At 34.0% G+C, this 15,458-nt stretch overlaps 1 protein-coding gene across 4 annotated transcripts in view; it reads right to left on the bottom strand.

Annotated features, from left to right (window-relative positions):
- Positions 1 to 15,458, bottom strand: part of RhoGEF3 (Rho guanine nucleotide exchange factor 3) — a 536,802-nt gene that overhangs the window by 121,221 nt on the left and 400,123 nt on the right. For all 4 annotated transcript variants that reach the window (XM_067152080.2, XM_067152079.2, XM_067152077.2 and 1 more), the window contains exon 3: positions 9,342 to 9,481. In XM_067152080.2, coding sequence (XP_067008181.1) covers positions 9,342 to 9,481 — 140 coding nt within the window. The remainder of the gene's footprint in view (positions 1 to 9,341; positions 9,482 to 15,458) is intronic.

Below are 15,458 nucleotides of genomic sequence, written 5' to 3'. Positions count from 1 at the left end.
GACTGATTGGAATGAACAGCATGCACACTTAACGGAATAATTGCAGAGGAGTGTTCGCAGCTCATGGCTGTCTGCAACCTGGTCATTCCAGCTCTGGAACTTTGGACTGTTAGACTGGCAGTGTAGTATTGTTCCTTGAAAGTGAGAAAATTTGTGGTTTTTAATTCGATCAAGTATTTCGTATGATAACATTGCTTTTAATTGCGACATTCCTACTGACATCATTGTAATGACCTACCGGTAGATTGATTTCAGTTGGGAAAACCACTAAGACAGTCTTGCTGAGCATGTAAAATGGCAGGTGGACAGTGAGAGTCTGCTGTTATAATGAAAACTCACCAACTTGATTGTAACTGATAGTAGGCAAAAGGGCCCCATTACAATGAAAATTCCCATGAGGAAAGATATTTCATGACTTCCCTGTTGTGTTTCTGGGGCAACGTTAAGAGCTCTGCAATTTAATACAATCTTACTCATGAAGTGTACACTACCTAACCTAGAATTCTTTATACAATGTAGAATTCCAGAGAAAACCATGGGTACATCAGCTAGCCTTAAATAATTACAATGAAGTTGGTTCCAGTTTATTGGACCCTCACCAAGATTACTTGAACTGAGAACTGGAAAAGTTCTAAAGGAAAGCAGCACAATTTGTTCTGGATAATCTTTGGGATGAGAAGATTTAGGAGTAAGGAGATGAGCTGGTCAACTAAGCAGCATGTTCCTAATTTTTACCGGAGAGATAGGGTGGAAAATCTTTAGTAGAAGAATAAAACTAAATGGAGTTTTTTAAAATAGGAAAGAATATAACATGAAGCTATCAGAGGAGAGATGGCATGGAATGATATTAGTAGACAAATAAGTTTGAGTGGAGTTGCAAAAGTAGGAAAGTTTGATTGCTATTTGTTTTACATCGCACCGACACAGATAGGTCTTATGGTGACGAAAAAGTAGGAAAGAACATAATATGAAGATAAAGTTGAAATTCAAGAGGACTAACTGGGTCAAGTATTAATTCATAGGAAGAGGAATTAGGGACTGGAATAATTTACCAAGGGAGATCTTCCAATAAATCTTTGAAAAACCACACTAGGAAAACAACTGATAGGGAACCTGGCACCTAAGCTACAACCCTAAATCCAGACTGTGATGATGATGATGATGGGTTGAGCACAAGGTTATATATTATTTGGTTATTACACAATAGCATAGCTATACTGAGGGGTCTAAAACAGGAAATGCCAATTTTCTCTGATAATATTAGCTGTACCAAAAAACTGTAAATAATAAAAGTTGGGCAAAATATAACTTCTGAACTTCTATACTGCATATGTTTAGGACTACCAATAGAGATATTTATTATTATTATTATTATTATTATTATTATTATTATTATTATTATTATTATTATTATTAGATTTTTCATAAACTTTGAGATTTCTCTGGAAATACCGCATGTGTACATAACCTGTGAACATAATGCACATAACAAACCTCATGGAAAATCTAATTTCCAATCTTTTATATTTCATACATTTTTACCATAAGAGCTATAAGAATCAATATCCACAAATAAAGATTTTCACTGCCAGGTCCACCAAAGGTAAGACTTGCTGACATATTGTTCAGTTGCCATGGTAATGAACTAACTGGCAATTATGGTGATCGATTTTATAAGCTGGAAAAGCACATGGCCATTTGCTCCTATTGATCAGGAAGATAATGAAGATGACCATCGAAATGAGGAGAAAAATGTGAAGGAACAATCACTTGAAGAATTAGTGGTGGGGTGGAAAGAAGAATCATAGAAAGGGGTTTGAAAACCTGGGCCTCAAATGCCCTAATAATACCGTGCCACAAGGAAGCAACATGTGATAGCAAACAACGTCCTAAGCCTCTTAAACGTATCAAGAAAAATACTGCAAGGACTGACTACTGTTTTAGTTGAAGTACCATATGCTCAGTCTTCTGCTGCCATTCATCTCTGCTAGATAGCATTACTGCTACAATTACAAAAATTAACCCATCAGCGACAGATACCCAGCAGCTAGTCTATTTATATAAATAGATACTTTATGGCTGCAGGTTCAGTCACTAAATCATTCATTTGAAAATGCAAATTGGCTTTAGAGGATAATTATCAGGTAAAACTGACATAATTTTTATTTCTGTAGGAGCATTCCCAATTTATAAGCTAACTATCATAACAAACATTCTTCTTCAGGCATATCATATATCATCAGTATAAGGCAGACTTGGTAATGTTTGTGCTCTTTCAGATTTTAACAAGTATCACACAGTGCACGCTAAAGAACAGTGAAGAATTTATAAAATATTCCTGGCCTTTAATGCGCACACTACTGTCAAAAAAACTAAAACATACTCGAGCTTCAATATAAATTAAGAATCAACAATAAAATAAAATGAGTGTAAGTGGACACACAACTATCAAGTGCAATCACAATACTGTACATATTTACTTTAAAAAGCAGGCTTTAATGCACAGACTACTGAAAAGCATGATTTTTTTTAAAATCCCTTCAAATAATTTAGATTATAAACTGTCCATTTTTCACTGAAAAACATTTTCACCCAACGATTCGAACAGTGAATAAATAAGACACCATGTTATATTAGGTATTCTAAAAATTTGACTGATCCCTGTTTGAAATAGAAATAAATACATTCAGCTGTAGAATAATAACATCAATCTAAGTTAGCTGCTACCATAATTAATAAAATGACCTATTTTTCCTAGTTATAAACAATATAAAAAAAATAAACACCAGATATTTTTCATTAGAATTTGAAAAACCAAAACCGACTTACAATATTAGACTGAAATATTTTATTCAGTCAATTCCAAGCACAGCACAGAATTATAAAGCTTTGAGATTCAAGCAGGTGGAAAAATAAACTCCCTCATTCTTTACACAATTAACAACACACAAAAATATAAACAGAATGTTTCTAATGAAACATCTAGATGGAAAGTAGCTGTATGCAAATACAAAACATGAAACTGGCTTCAACAATAAATCAAGCATTATTTCAAATGCATATTAGAATTCAACAAATTGCAATGAGAACATGCTCATTCCACTACAAGCCATTCCCAAGAAAAGTTCATCGCTATTCTGGCCACATACATACACAATAACATTCCTAGATTGCCAAAAATAATTAATAATATTCCCAACCATAGAAAAAATTAAATTTCAACTATAATTTTTATATTCCTGACATTCGAAAATATATTTTCATAGTTACTGAATGCATTGTATATATTGTAAATATATGTTCTATTTTCTCCTTTTTCCTTTCTTTTATTCTAGTCCACTGCTGAACTTTGTGGTTAACACTGTTTATCTCTGAGAATATCTATTAAATGATGTTGAAAATAAATTTAGAGAACAGAAATACTGCTATTAAAAAATGTAGGCCTATAAACAAAATAAGTTAAACTTCCTGCTCTCACATTTTAGATTAAATATTCTAGAGGAAGAATCCGAAACCCACAACAGAGTTCCGCCTTAGAATAAAGAACTTGTTATTTTACATATTCCTTTTATAGTGAACATATTGTGATACTTTAGTACAATAGAGTTAAGTGGAAACGGTTAACAACATTTTATTTTCACAAAGTTCTTCAAAATAAAAAGATTGGTAACTTCAATGGCCTAACTTCAGTCTAGGCATGAGACAAGTCTTTTAAGTTTGCATTCAGCTTCTGTCACCTAAAATAAATATTTATTTTAAACTTTACACTTAATTTCCATTCGTATTTACTTTGTTAACAGGGGGCATATTATTACAAGTTACATTTAAAAGGAGTAGTAACACTGTTTTCTGAAACTGATTAAAACAGATTATACTCAATATATCATCTCAATTAGTAGTCTTAAGTAAATCATTTATCACATTACGCCAAATGTGTCTTATATTATTCCTGTTTGTTCTGTTACCTAATGTATGTATTTGTTTTCAATTACTGTAGTTGGATTGAATAATAATAATAATAATAATAATAATAATAATAATAATAATAATAATAATAATAATAATATAAATGTAATTACATTGTCACCAACATAAAATAAATTAAGAAGTCTTTTAGCATATAAACAGGAATAATTTAATAATATCCAATATCATTTCTTAGAAATTTCAGCAATATAAATTAGTTGAAAAAGACAGAGATATTGAACCTAATGTAGATTGATATAATGTAAATGAAACTGGTGCCCCTTTGTACCAACTGAGGTACAGATTAAGAATACGAAGTAAAACTATTAGTTTAATAAATGCTTTGACATTCCGTGAGTAAATCTAAACCATTCCTCTACAGACCTACTGCACCACGCTTCCCTCCCTCTCCAATGGTTTATTCTTGCGGTAAAGACCTGCAACGATGGGATGGGATCATGAAAGTTTTATAATATTTATTAGCATATTAAAATAATTCTACTGCAATCCAATGTAAGCTATTAAGGTCTCCTGGATGCTTGGATAACCATGGGAGCTGGAGGGAGGTAGCCTAACCTAAAGATTCTTTTATGTCTGTTTGTTCCCAGGAAAGGGTAACAAAGTAAATGGTGCAGAAAGGGTAATAGTCTACAAGAAACAGACTGTAATAAGACAGCATCTCGAAAGCAGTGCAGATAGCACTGAGCAACACAAAGGCAGGAATGGCATGGAGAAGTGCAATAATACAGTAAGGAGAAAGATTGGAAGAGGAAAGTCAAAGTAGGGTTATGAAGGAAGGCTATTAAAAAAATGTTAACTACTTAACTTTGTCATCAGAAGATAAAATGTTCACAATGAGGAATACATGTATTTTTGCAGCAATATTACTATGAAAACTTCATTGAAATATATAAAATATCTAATTACCCCTGTCTTTACATACTTCTTGGTTCTTCTACCAATTATTATTTTTTAATTCTCTTTTATAGTGAAGTTTACTTTTTATATAAATGTTATTTTCATGCAGTATTTATGAAGTAATGCTGTATCATTCATTTAAACTGTGAATGTCAAGAGTAATTTCTGGAGAAAAATTCTTAGCTGAGACTTTTCTTTAAAGAAAATATGAAATTTATATCAAGGTAAATATATCTAGCATTCTCCCTTAAGGTAAAATTGACTTTTATTTTATCCTCTGCTACATCTTTGTTCATCTTAGTACTGCAATATTCCTATCACACCTTAGAGCAGAGGGAATATGGATGTTGTAATGTATAATCTACAGACGATTACCAAGTCATCTGTCACGGTGGTTTTCACATGTATCGTAGGCATCAAGGATTTCACTTAATGTGTCCCATTAGATTGTCATAGTTGTCAAGACTCAAAAACATGTCTGAAGGCATGAGTCACATATACATCAATATTTTAATATTTGATTTTATTTAATATTACATAGTTCATATAAGGGCCATCCAGAAATAAAGTTTTTTTTAATCAAAAGACAACATAGTTACACGAAAAACTCTACTGGCACCCAATATAGCAATATTGGAGCTATATTTTGACATAATCACCACCATAACTGAGACACTTGTCATATCATAGGAGCAACTTTTGTATGCCGGTGTGATAGAAATCTGCCTTCTGGGAATGGAACCAGCAATTGAAATTCGTCTTCAGCTCTTCGTCTGTGTGAAAATGCTGACTGAAACTCAGGAATTTTTTGAAGTGCAAGAAACGATTAAAATCACAGGGAGCAAGATCAGGACTGTACGGTGAATGATCAAACACCTCCCAGCCGAACTCCTGCAGAATAGTTGCACAGTGCCGGACCGTATGTGGGTGAGCATTACCATGGATCAGCGCAACACCTGCCCTGGGCATTCCACACCTTTTGTTTTGAATAGATCATCTGATTTTCCCTATAAACTTTATTACAGACGAACCTTGCAGGTGGGCGGGAGAAAGAATACGAGCCGCCATTTCAAGCCACTGCTGCTGTGCTACCTCACCAGGCAGGACTTGTCCGGCCGGTATATTATTGCTATGTTATACGTCTGTTGCGCATGCTCATATTTCCTGGCTAAATACGTTTACTTTACAAGAAAAGAAACAGGGAAACTTAATTTCTGGATGGCCTATGTATATATACAAGGTCGTACTAAAATGTTCCTGAAAGAGCTCTGAAGTGCACCAACTGATGGCAGCGCAGAGTTGTACTAGCAGCTAGAGTGACCTTTAAACTTGATAAGGCAATGTGCTACGAGACGTCTGTTTTAACATCAGGAATTGTTATAGTGAACTTTCTGTGAACATGTGTCTACATTTACATTATGGACAGGAAAGGTGGAACAATCAGCCAACATGAAATTTTGAATTAAATAGGGTAAATCAGCCACAGAGACATTTAACATGCTTTGGCAAGCATACAGCAATGATGCAATGAGACGTACACAATGTTTCGAGTGGCACAGGCACTTTGCAGGAGGAACAACCTGCCTTGAAGACAAGACCTTCCACGAGTATTACGCCTGAAACTGTGGAATGAGTCAGGAACTTGCATCAGAGGATAACCAACGACATTGCAGACGTTGTTGGTGTCTCATACAGGGCAGTGTAGACAATCCTAATGTCGGAACTTAACATGTGGGGTGTTGCTTTGAAAACTGCCTTCTGATTGCTGACTCCTTAGCAAAAGGAACATTGCATCGCAGTGTGTAAAGATATCCATGAATGTGTCACGGGTGGTCAAGGCACTGTTCATTGCGAGCCAGATTGTCAACAGAACGTTTTGCTGACAAATTCTGCAGCATTTGCGGGAGAACATTCAGTGAAAGTGACTAGATCTGTGGCGCGCAAAGAATTGGATTCTCCACAATGACAATACACTGTCACCGAGACCTCCTAATTTGTGAGTTTCTCGACAAACGCAACATATTGTCGCTTCCACAGCTACATGCCAGATTTAGCTCCTCCTGACTTCTTTCGTTTCTGAGATGTCTCACATTACTGTCAAGATCCAGCACAAATTACAAAAGGTTCCGGACTTGCCGATGCAAAATGATTTCCAGGCAACATTTCAGCAGTGACAGAAATGGTTAGACCAGTGTATTGCTGCGCAAGGTGACTATTTTTAAAGAGATGATATTCAAACTTAGGTACATAATGTTACTTTTTTGCCAACAGAGGGAGTCCAGGAATTTTCTGATCCGACCTTGTGTGTATACATATAAATATTTCAGTTTTATGTGACTGTTGATATCGTTATCATGTCCATAGGACCTTCAGTTTTACGTGGAATCCGAACCACAGGGACATGACTTTTTTTTTCATTTCAAACTTTCCCCACAGTTACTGGCTGGGATTCAAACCACAGCTGCCTTGATGAGAAGTCAGTGATAATGTCACTTAACCATCATACCTCATCCTAGCAACAGAACAGCCACTCTAATGAAAAAGTCAGAAACTTACGATTTCAGAGAGTCAGTTAAATTAAGATATTCTTAAGATCATGTGTTTTTTATAAGTTTAACTCAATTTCAACAAATTTAAACTTCAAATTTTAGAATAGTTCAAATTTTATGTCTTTCCAAGTGCTATTTTTTGGTACTTCAACTTACAGGAATGTTGAACCACTGGTAGCTGCTCTTTCATCTCAGCTTCCAGACTAGAAAGCATACCATTCCTAACCCATGAAAGAGGCTGTTGCAATGATAGTCAAAACATCAGTCAACATGCAGTATAGCCTGGTGACCTACCAGAGAAATTGAGACATCGGCTGTCAAGGAACTGAGAATTATGTTATATTACAGTATGATCATAAATGGTAACTCTGTTATTTCATTTTAATTTATGGGACTGGACAATGATTGATTATAACTTCTAGCTAAATTAGATATGTAAAAAAGAGATTCAATAAACTAACTTAATTCAGCTTAACTACAACATACACTTTCATGGCCAAGAAAAGGATTAGTGATTTATACTTAAGAAAGGTGTAGGGTAACCTTCTAGTATCGATTATAATGTATAATGTTCGTAAGGACATGCGTTAGTAATGATACTGTGTAGGCTACTATGTTAACCACAAATACGAGCATTTAAAAAAAAAAAATCTTTGCCTTCCATTAAAAATTTCTGCAAACTGAACCATATACCAATTATTTAAAATTAAGCATTTCATCTTAGGTCTGTATTTTGTATTGAAGAGGTGGAATTTTTAATTTTCATTTTCTGATAGTATTGAAGAGGTGGACTTTTTAATTTTCATTTTCTGATATACCAATTAGTTAAATGTTTCTCAAACTTAAGTCTCCAACCAGTCAAAGAACTCATATTTGTGGACAAGAGTGTTTTACATGGGCACCCCTAGACCTGGGGGCATGTAATATTTGTAATATTTTGGAAGATAAATGGCGACTTGTATTCTGCGGTAGAATAACCCACGGTATACCCTGTCTGTTGGTTACTGCTGCTTGTAAGACATACCATTTAGTTGGCCTATATTCTGGAGCTCAAATTTATACATTAATTGAGTTAAACATTTTCCTACCATAATTTTAACAGAACGGAACAGTATTATTACCATCACAACTTCTAAGAGAGAGAAAATAATATAAAATTTATAAATTTTTTTGAAAACATATATACAACTTAAGAAAGATATTCATTCAGCAGTTCACCATTCTTAGTTGTCATTCAGTTACATTTTCATTAAATTTTTCAGACATTAAACCAACATCCATCTTTCACTGCAGTCAAGGTAGATAAGAGTAGATGCATGTACAGTTCAATTGATATCAATTAACAGCAAATAAACATAAATCTAATAAAATCCATAGTGGTCTATTTTCATCAATGTTCCAATTTTATCATTTTAACAAAGTAGAAGTTTCAATATATCTTGTGTAAATTCGAAACTATGTAACATGGTGAAATAGTCCATGAGTATTACAATCAATTTCTGATCAACTCACTGAGAATAGCTGATTTCTTCCCTCGCCACATTCATGACAGCATGCTTAGCAAAAATTTAAAAAATTAAAGTATATAAATAAGAATAATAACTTCATACTACAAATAATTAATATTATCTAATGTTTACTGACAGAGATTCTGAAATCAATATTTTACACTGATTAAAATATTGATATTAAAAAGTCTTTTAGCATAGACCACTATTTAAAACATGAAACTTGATGCCCAATATCTACGAATGCAGATACTATGAAACATTCAAAAATGGCATTGCAGCCAGTATATTAGCTACATAAAGTATGCATCTGTTTTACACATGCATATTAATTGAGATCAATTGGTTCTAATGAAAATGATGCAGCAATGATGAACAAATTAAAGTTTAGCAAACTCACCTTCTGATATCCCAATCTGATCGACTAGTGGCAGGTTCATCCACTGGTGTACTGGAAGTTTTAGTGTGGCGTACTGACTTGGAGAGACCAGGAGAACGCCGATATTGACTAGAATCTGAGCCATTCTGCTCCTTCACTGGCTATAAAATATAAAAGACGTACATATTACAACATGTTTACAACAGAACAGAAGAAGTGAAAGAAAGGACCTTGGAACACTCACAAAATGACAATGTAAAAACAAATCATTGATAAAAGCAAATTAAGTATATCAGCAAGACAGGATAATATTATGGCAGGAAAACTTGTAATAAAGGCCAGAGAACTCTCAGTCTGCCATTGGAACAATAACTATATTGAAAATTTCCTCTTCTCAAAAATGTGAATCATTAGTGGATCTCCTTCATCACCTTAATCTATGAAAGAATGGTAGGGAGAATTAACTGTAGACATAGAGCCTACATTCATTCATCACTCATCATCATGCTGGTTTAGGGCCACAAAAAGAATCAATCAATCTGACCCAGAATATTAAGGATGTTTTGAAATTAACACTGTATATTACATAATTAAAAAGTCCAAGATCACACAAATTCCTGGAAAGCTTAATTACCATAGAAATGGCACCAATAGAGGAGAATATCGTAATACACTAACAAACAATCATAAATAGATCGATACAAACTTTTTATGCTGATGACAAGGGCACAGATTTTGATGACATGTAATCTATTAATTGGTGCATCATACACATTGCTAACTTCTAGACTATATAAATTCTGATCATGGCCCTGTATACAGAAATGCATATTTAAGTCAATTTTTGTCATTTTTTTTACTTTTAGATCATTATTTTCACTTTTACCTCATTTTGTCATTTACAGCAATTCATTACATTTATTGTTTTGTATGTCATTTTTCTTTGTTCTGCTTTATTATTTGGTTATTTATATGTCTACATTTGGTAATTAAAATACAGTATCTGAATATCACTCAAGCTTTCAATAAACAATAATAGGCCTACTCAAAATTCAAAAGGTCAAGTACTCACTTTAAAAACTGCAAAATAAAGTAACTTAATCTTCTACAACCCTTGTGCACAATCCACTTCTCTAGAGCGATGAGACATTGCTTTATGTAATGTAGATAGGCTGGTGATGAGAAGGGAAGGTAGTGTTATTGTACTAGGTAAACTTCATATTTCAATCAGGTTGTTGAAGTGCCCGAGCACTAACATACAGATTTGTGCTTGTTTGTTTCATTTTACACAGTGAAGTTTTATTTATTTAATGTGTTAGAATGCCAAAGATCTAAAGCTGTCCATTGAAAGTAAATTGCTGTATTTCAAAATTCAGCAAGGATATTTTTTCTACAGATTTTCAATCAATCAATCAATGACCTGCATTTAGGGCTGATTCATTTATAGGAAGAGGAGTTAGGGATTGGAATAACTTACCAAGGGAGATGTTCAATAAATTTCCAATTTCCTTGAAATCATTTAGGAAAAGGCTAGGAAAACAACAGATAGGGAATCTGCCACCTGGGCGACTGCCCCAAATGCAGATCAGTATGCAAAATGAAAATGGCAGCAGATAAAAGATTTACCGTTCAGCAACATGCAGGTTATAACTTTTAACATACATGTGGTATCTAGAATAACAGTGGATTACAAAGACTGCATAATATTCTAACAATGACAATGTACTGATGCTCAGTATTTTGTTTGTAAAAACAGAATTTAAAAAAAAGGACTGAAATATTACTCTCTCAGGTGTTTCTATATCTATTATTATTATTATTATTATTATTATTATTATTATTATTATTATTATTATTATTATTATTATTTATGGCACTTATTAAGAGAATCCACTCCATTACAACTTAAAGGTAACATGGAAAATGCAAATATTTACTATTTTGGGTAAATATATATTTTCCTTCATATTTTTGGGTCATTTTTGGCATTTATTAGGTCATCGTCCGGCTCCATGGCTAAATGATTAGCGGGCTGGCCTTTGGTCACAGGGGTCTCTGGTTCGATTCCCGGCTGGGTCGGGAATTTTAACCATCATTGGTTAATTTCGCTGGTTCGAGGGCTGGATGTATGTGTCGTCTTCATCATCATTTCATCCTCATTACGACGCGCAGGTCCCCTACGGGTGTCATATCAAAAGATCTGCACCTGGCGAGCCGAACATGTCCTCGGACACTCCCAGCACTAAAAAGCCATACGCCATTTCATTTCAGTAGGTCATCAAAATCTGGACCCTGCTGATGACCTAACCCTTATTGTTCTGAATTAGTCAACTGATTGGAAAAAAACGTGTAACTTCAAGTTTATTTACATTTAGCATTATCTCTTGTTTATATGATGCCAGAGCCTAAAAAATCTGCTAGTGAGCACTTTCTAAGATATCAATAGACATTAATGAAACATAATTTATCTAGGCAAGATGTAGACTACAGTTAGAACACTAAGTTTGCTGTAAGCAATGAGTATCACCAAGATAGACAGTATTCCTGGTATATGGTTGATAAAAATATTTTCCAGAAGACAATGATTTCAACCCAAGGAGTACAGTCAGAAACAGTAGGGATTACTACATTAATCAGGTATTATTCCGAGTTTTAAAGAATAACTTTTAATGGTATAAAGTGAACTATGATGGTTGATACTGTAGTAGAATTCTTACAGGCAACACCTTCAGCGAGGCTTTATCTATTAGCTGTCATTTCTCTTGGTGACATACGGCACAAAATAACTGCAGAGGAGAGTGGAGGTCCAAAGCTGAATGGCTACAGTTCTATCCACTCACTGGATATCAAGGAATCACCCAAAAATTGAAATTAAGGATATACTTCTTATATGTATGTATGTTTGTTCAGTCCTCAGCACTAAGGCTGGTTGGATCCTCAACAGCTCTGCCATCAGCTGTCATAGATGGCCTATATAGACATCACTGAAGAGGCGTACTAGGGAAATGAGGAGTGAGGTAGTTTCCCGTTGCTCTCCTCACCGAGCCAGAAGTTGCTATTACATATCAGTCTGCCAAGCCCACCAAAATGCAGGCATCAACCGACCCTATGAGCAACATTTTCACACCATTCTTAGCAGGGAATGGCTGCATAAGGAATGGGATTAGTAGCGTTGCTCATACCTCAGTCACTTTCATATTGCCAAAGCCAAGGCTGCAAAAATCAATCTTTGGAAATCAAGGATCACTCATCCCACACCACAGAAAAGGTTTTATAGACATTATCTGTTTGTTAGGAAGAATATTAGAAGAGGAAAGTGCTGCTGGAAGGGCAAAGAGTAACTGATGCAAATGTGTTTCTGATACCTAAATAATCAATCACAGAAGAGGAGAACAGAACTTTGACTGAACCATCCTTTTTGCCCAACACCTTATTTAGCTAGATCACTAATATTTCTAGTAACAGATTACAGTATTCTGAATTCTGTTACTTGCATACTGATAGTATTCCATTTGTTTTACAATGTATTTTTTATCATTTACATCATTACTGACACAAATAAATAATACAGTATGGTACAACATTTACTTGCACCATTTATGTCACCCGACCTGAAACAACCGAGGGCCCATTAACCTATGACTTTATCAACAATCAAAAATGTAAAATGTAGCTAAATGATGAACAACAATAACACTAACTCAAGACATTTCCTCAATTTTTACTTTTTTCCTTAGAGTAAATTATGTGGTATAGCACCGGTACTATCGCAACTGGCCACTGAAAATCTGCTTATCCATCATATTTAAAACAGGTATCAAATATATTTACACTATGATATGTTTTTAATATTATCACATAACAGTTTTTAATTACTATAAACAAAGGACAGTAAACACAGAACTCAAACAATCTGTATTTAATATAATGAATACAAACATTGTATTATTTTATTCCTTCAAGTGGCAAGTTAGGATGCATGGCCCTCTCATGCACTTCACCACATTGTTGTTGTTGTTGTTGTTGTTGTTGTTGTCATTGTTGTCACTACACAATGGATGTCAACACTGAAGACAAATTGTGCTAGCAAAAACACATCTCTCTGAAAACTTAAGATTCTCAGACTTTTACTGACACTCAATTCAAATTTCTTATGTTGATCTGTCTTCATTACCATACCCAAAGAACTATGGACCAACAGACATATCCAGAATAAACAACATGATTAATGATTACTGTATACTACTATACCATTACTGTGAGGGAGTGTACCCAAGGGTTTTTATATCCTTAAAAGAACTGTATGCAGCATTTCATTTATTAAATTGAACTGGTGAGCTGTTGTTCCTCAGTGAGAAAGGTCTCATTTTTTATTTTGCAGAATAATGGTATTTTAAACACTAAATTCAGTAATATAAAAACTGTACAAAGGTTGCCAAATGCTGTAACCTTAAAGAACCAACTCAGCTAGCATTATCAATGGGGAAATTATAAATGAGGAATATTTCATTTACTCTGATTCAGCAGTGAAAACAACAGACACAATTGCAAAGTCTGGGTAAGTTATTGGGACATAAAAATACCTATTCATAATGTTAATAAATGTTAAGAATAATGCAAATTAAATTATGTTATTAGCATGCCCAAACAAAATTGAAACAATGCAAGTCAAAAATTGGTCATGGGAGAAAAATCAAATGACATTTTTACTTTCTCGCTTCTAGTTCAGGAGTAAAATTAATACAGTAGTTATTCAAGAGTAATTGGAGGCCTGTCGATACTATAAATTGATACTCTTGTCATAATCAATATTTGACTTACATTCCTTCTACCTTAACACGTTAAGAAATTTTAGCAATAGAAACAGGCTCTGAGGTACATTGAGGAGTAATATAAACACAAAATCAGACAATAATGAAGCACATGAATAACCAACTGACATGCAGATAAAATGATGTGATGAGAATTATGAGAGGCAGAGAGCGAGTGAGAGAGAGACAGAAGGAAATAATTTACTCTGAATTCCAAATATATCATGGTGAGTATAGATTATGTGAGGTATTTCCCAACTGGACAAAAAACAGTATTGCCTGGATGCTACTGTACATCTTCAGATGAAAGATCTTTTGTTATTTTTGATATAATCAATGCAAAGATCAATTCTGGACGTGGATTAAGCTTCACTGATGATCTTTTCCACAAAAAGGAACTAATCTACCCAATAAAAATCTTGTTCCAGAGGTAGTTTAGGTCGACTGAATCCAGGTGGTACTCTTGAATTCAGTAAAGATAAACTGTCAAAAAATTTATTTCAGAGATATATTAAACAGTTCTGGTAATGCATTAATCCAGAAATTCAAATATTTTTACTAAAAAATACTGACAGGAATTTATGTTGAGACAGTCAACAAATAAGTTAATTTTAGAATCAGTATTTTAGCAAACAACTTTTAAATCTTGTTAGTTATTTTCATTATACAAAACTGTTACCAATTAATAAGGAACCAAAATTATCAATGTGCTTGAAACATGTCATTATTTTAATTTAATCTGTCAGTCAAAACAAGAAAAATTAATGTAAGATGATAAGATCAGAATAACATAAACTTATTATATAAATACCTTACATTTAAAAGCTCAAAGAATGAACTGCATCACTATTTTTGAACAATATGAAATGTGCGTGTAGTACCATGATAACAATCCCTTAACTGATCATTGCTCTGAGTTCTAGAATAACTGGTCTACAATAATACTAAGTTTTAGCACACAGAACCAACAATTATCAATGTCAGCAGATATTCCTTGCTTGTGCCACGGACACGTGAAGTTCGGTTGTTGATCAGATAACTTCTGTTACCACCAAGCAGCCTACCTCATTTGCAAAACAATGACATAATGCATTGTTTACTCTCATACGGACATCTGAAATACTACTCTTCATTTCCATGGCTAAGGAGTAATATCGTTTTGACACCATCCATATCTAATTATTATAATGCAATTTTGTAGGGCAAATCTGATTCTATGATTACAGTATATAAGAAGTTTATGGGCCCAACTCCAAAATCAATGTCCTGTCACAACCTTTCAAAAAATCTGAGCTTTTCTGCCTCGGTTGCAACTTTAATTTCTGGA

Source organism: Anabrus simplex, chromosome 1 (assembly GCF_040414725.1).
Source record: "Anabrus simplex isolate iqAnaSimp1 chromosome 1, ASM4041472v1, whole genome shotgun sequence".
Classification (NCBI taxonomy): Eukaryota; Metazoa; Arthropoda; class Insecta; order Orthoptera; family Tettigoniidae; genus Anabrus; species Anabrus simplex.
This window is presented reverse-complemented; position numbering and strand designations above follow the sequence as displayed.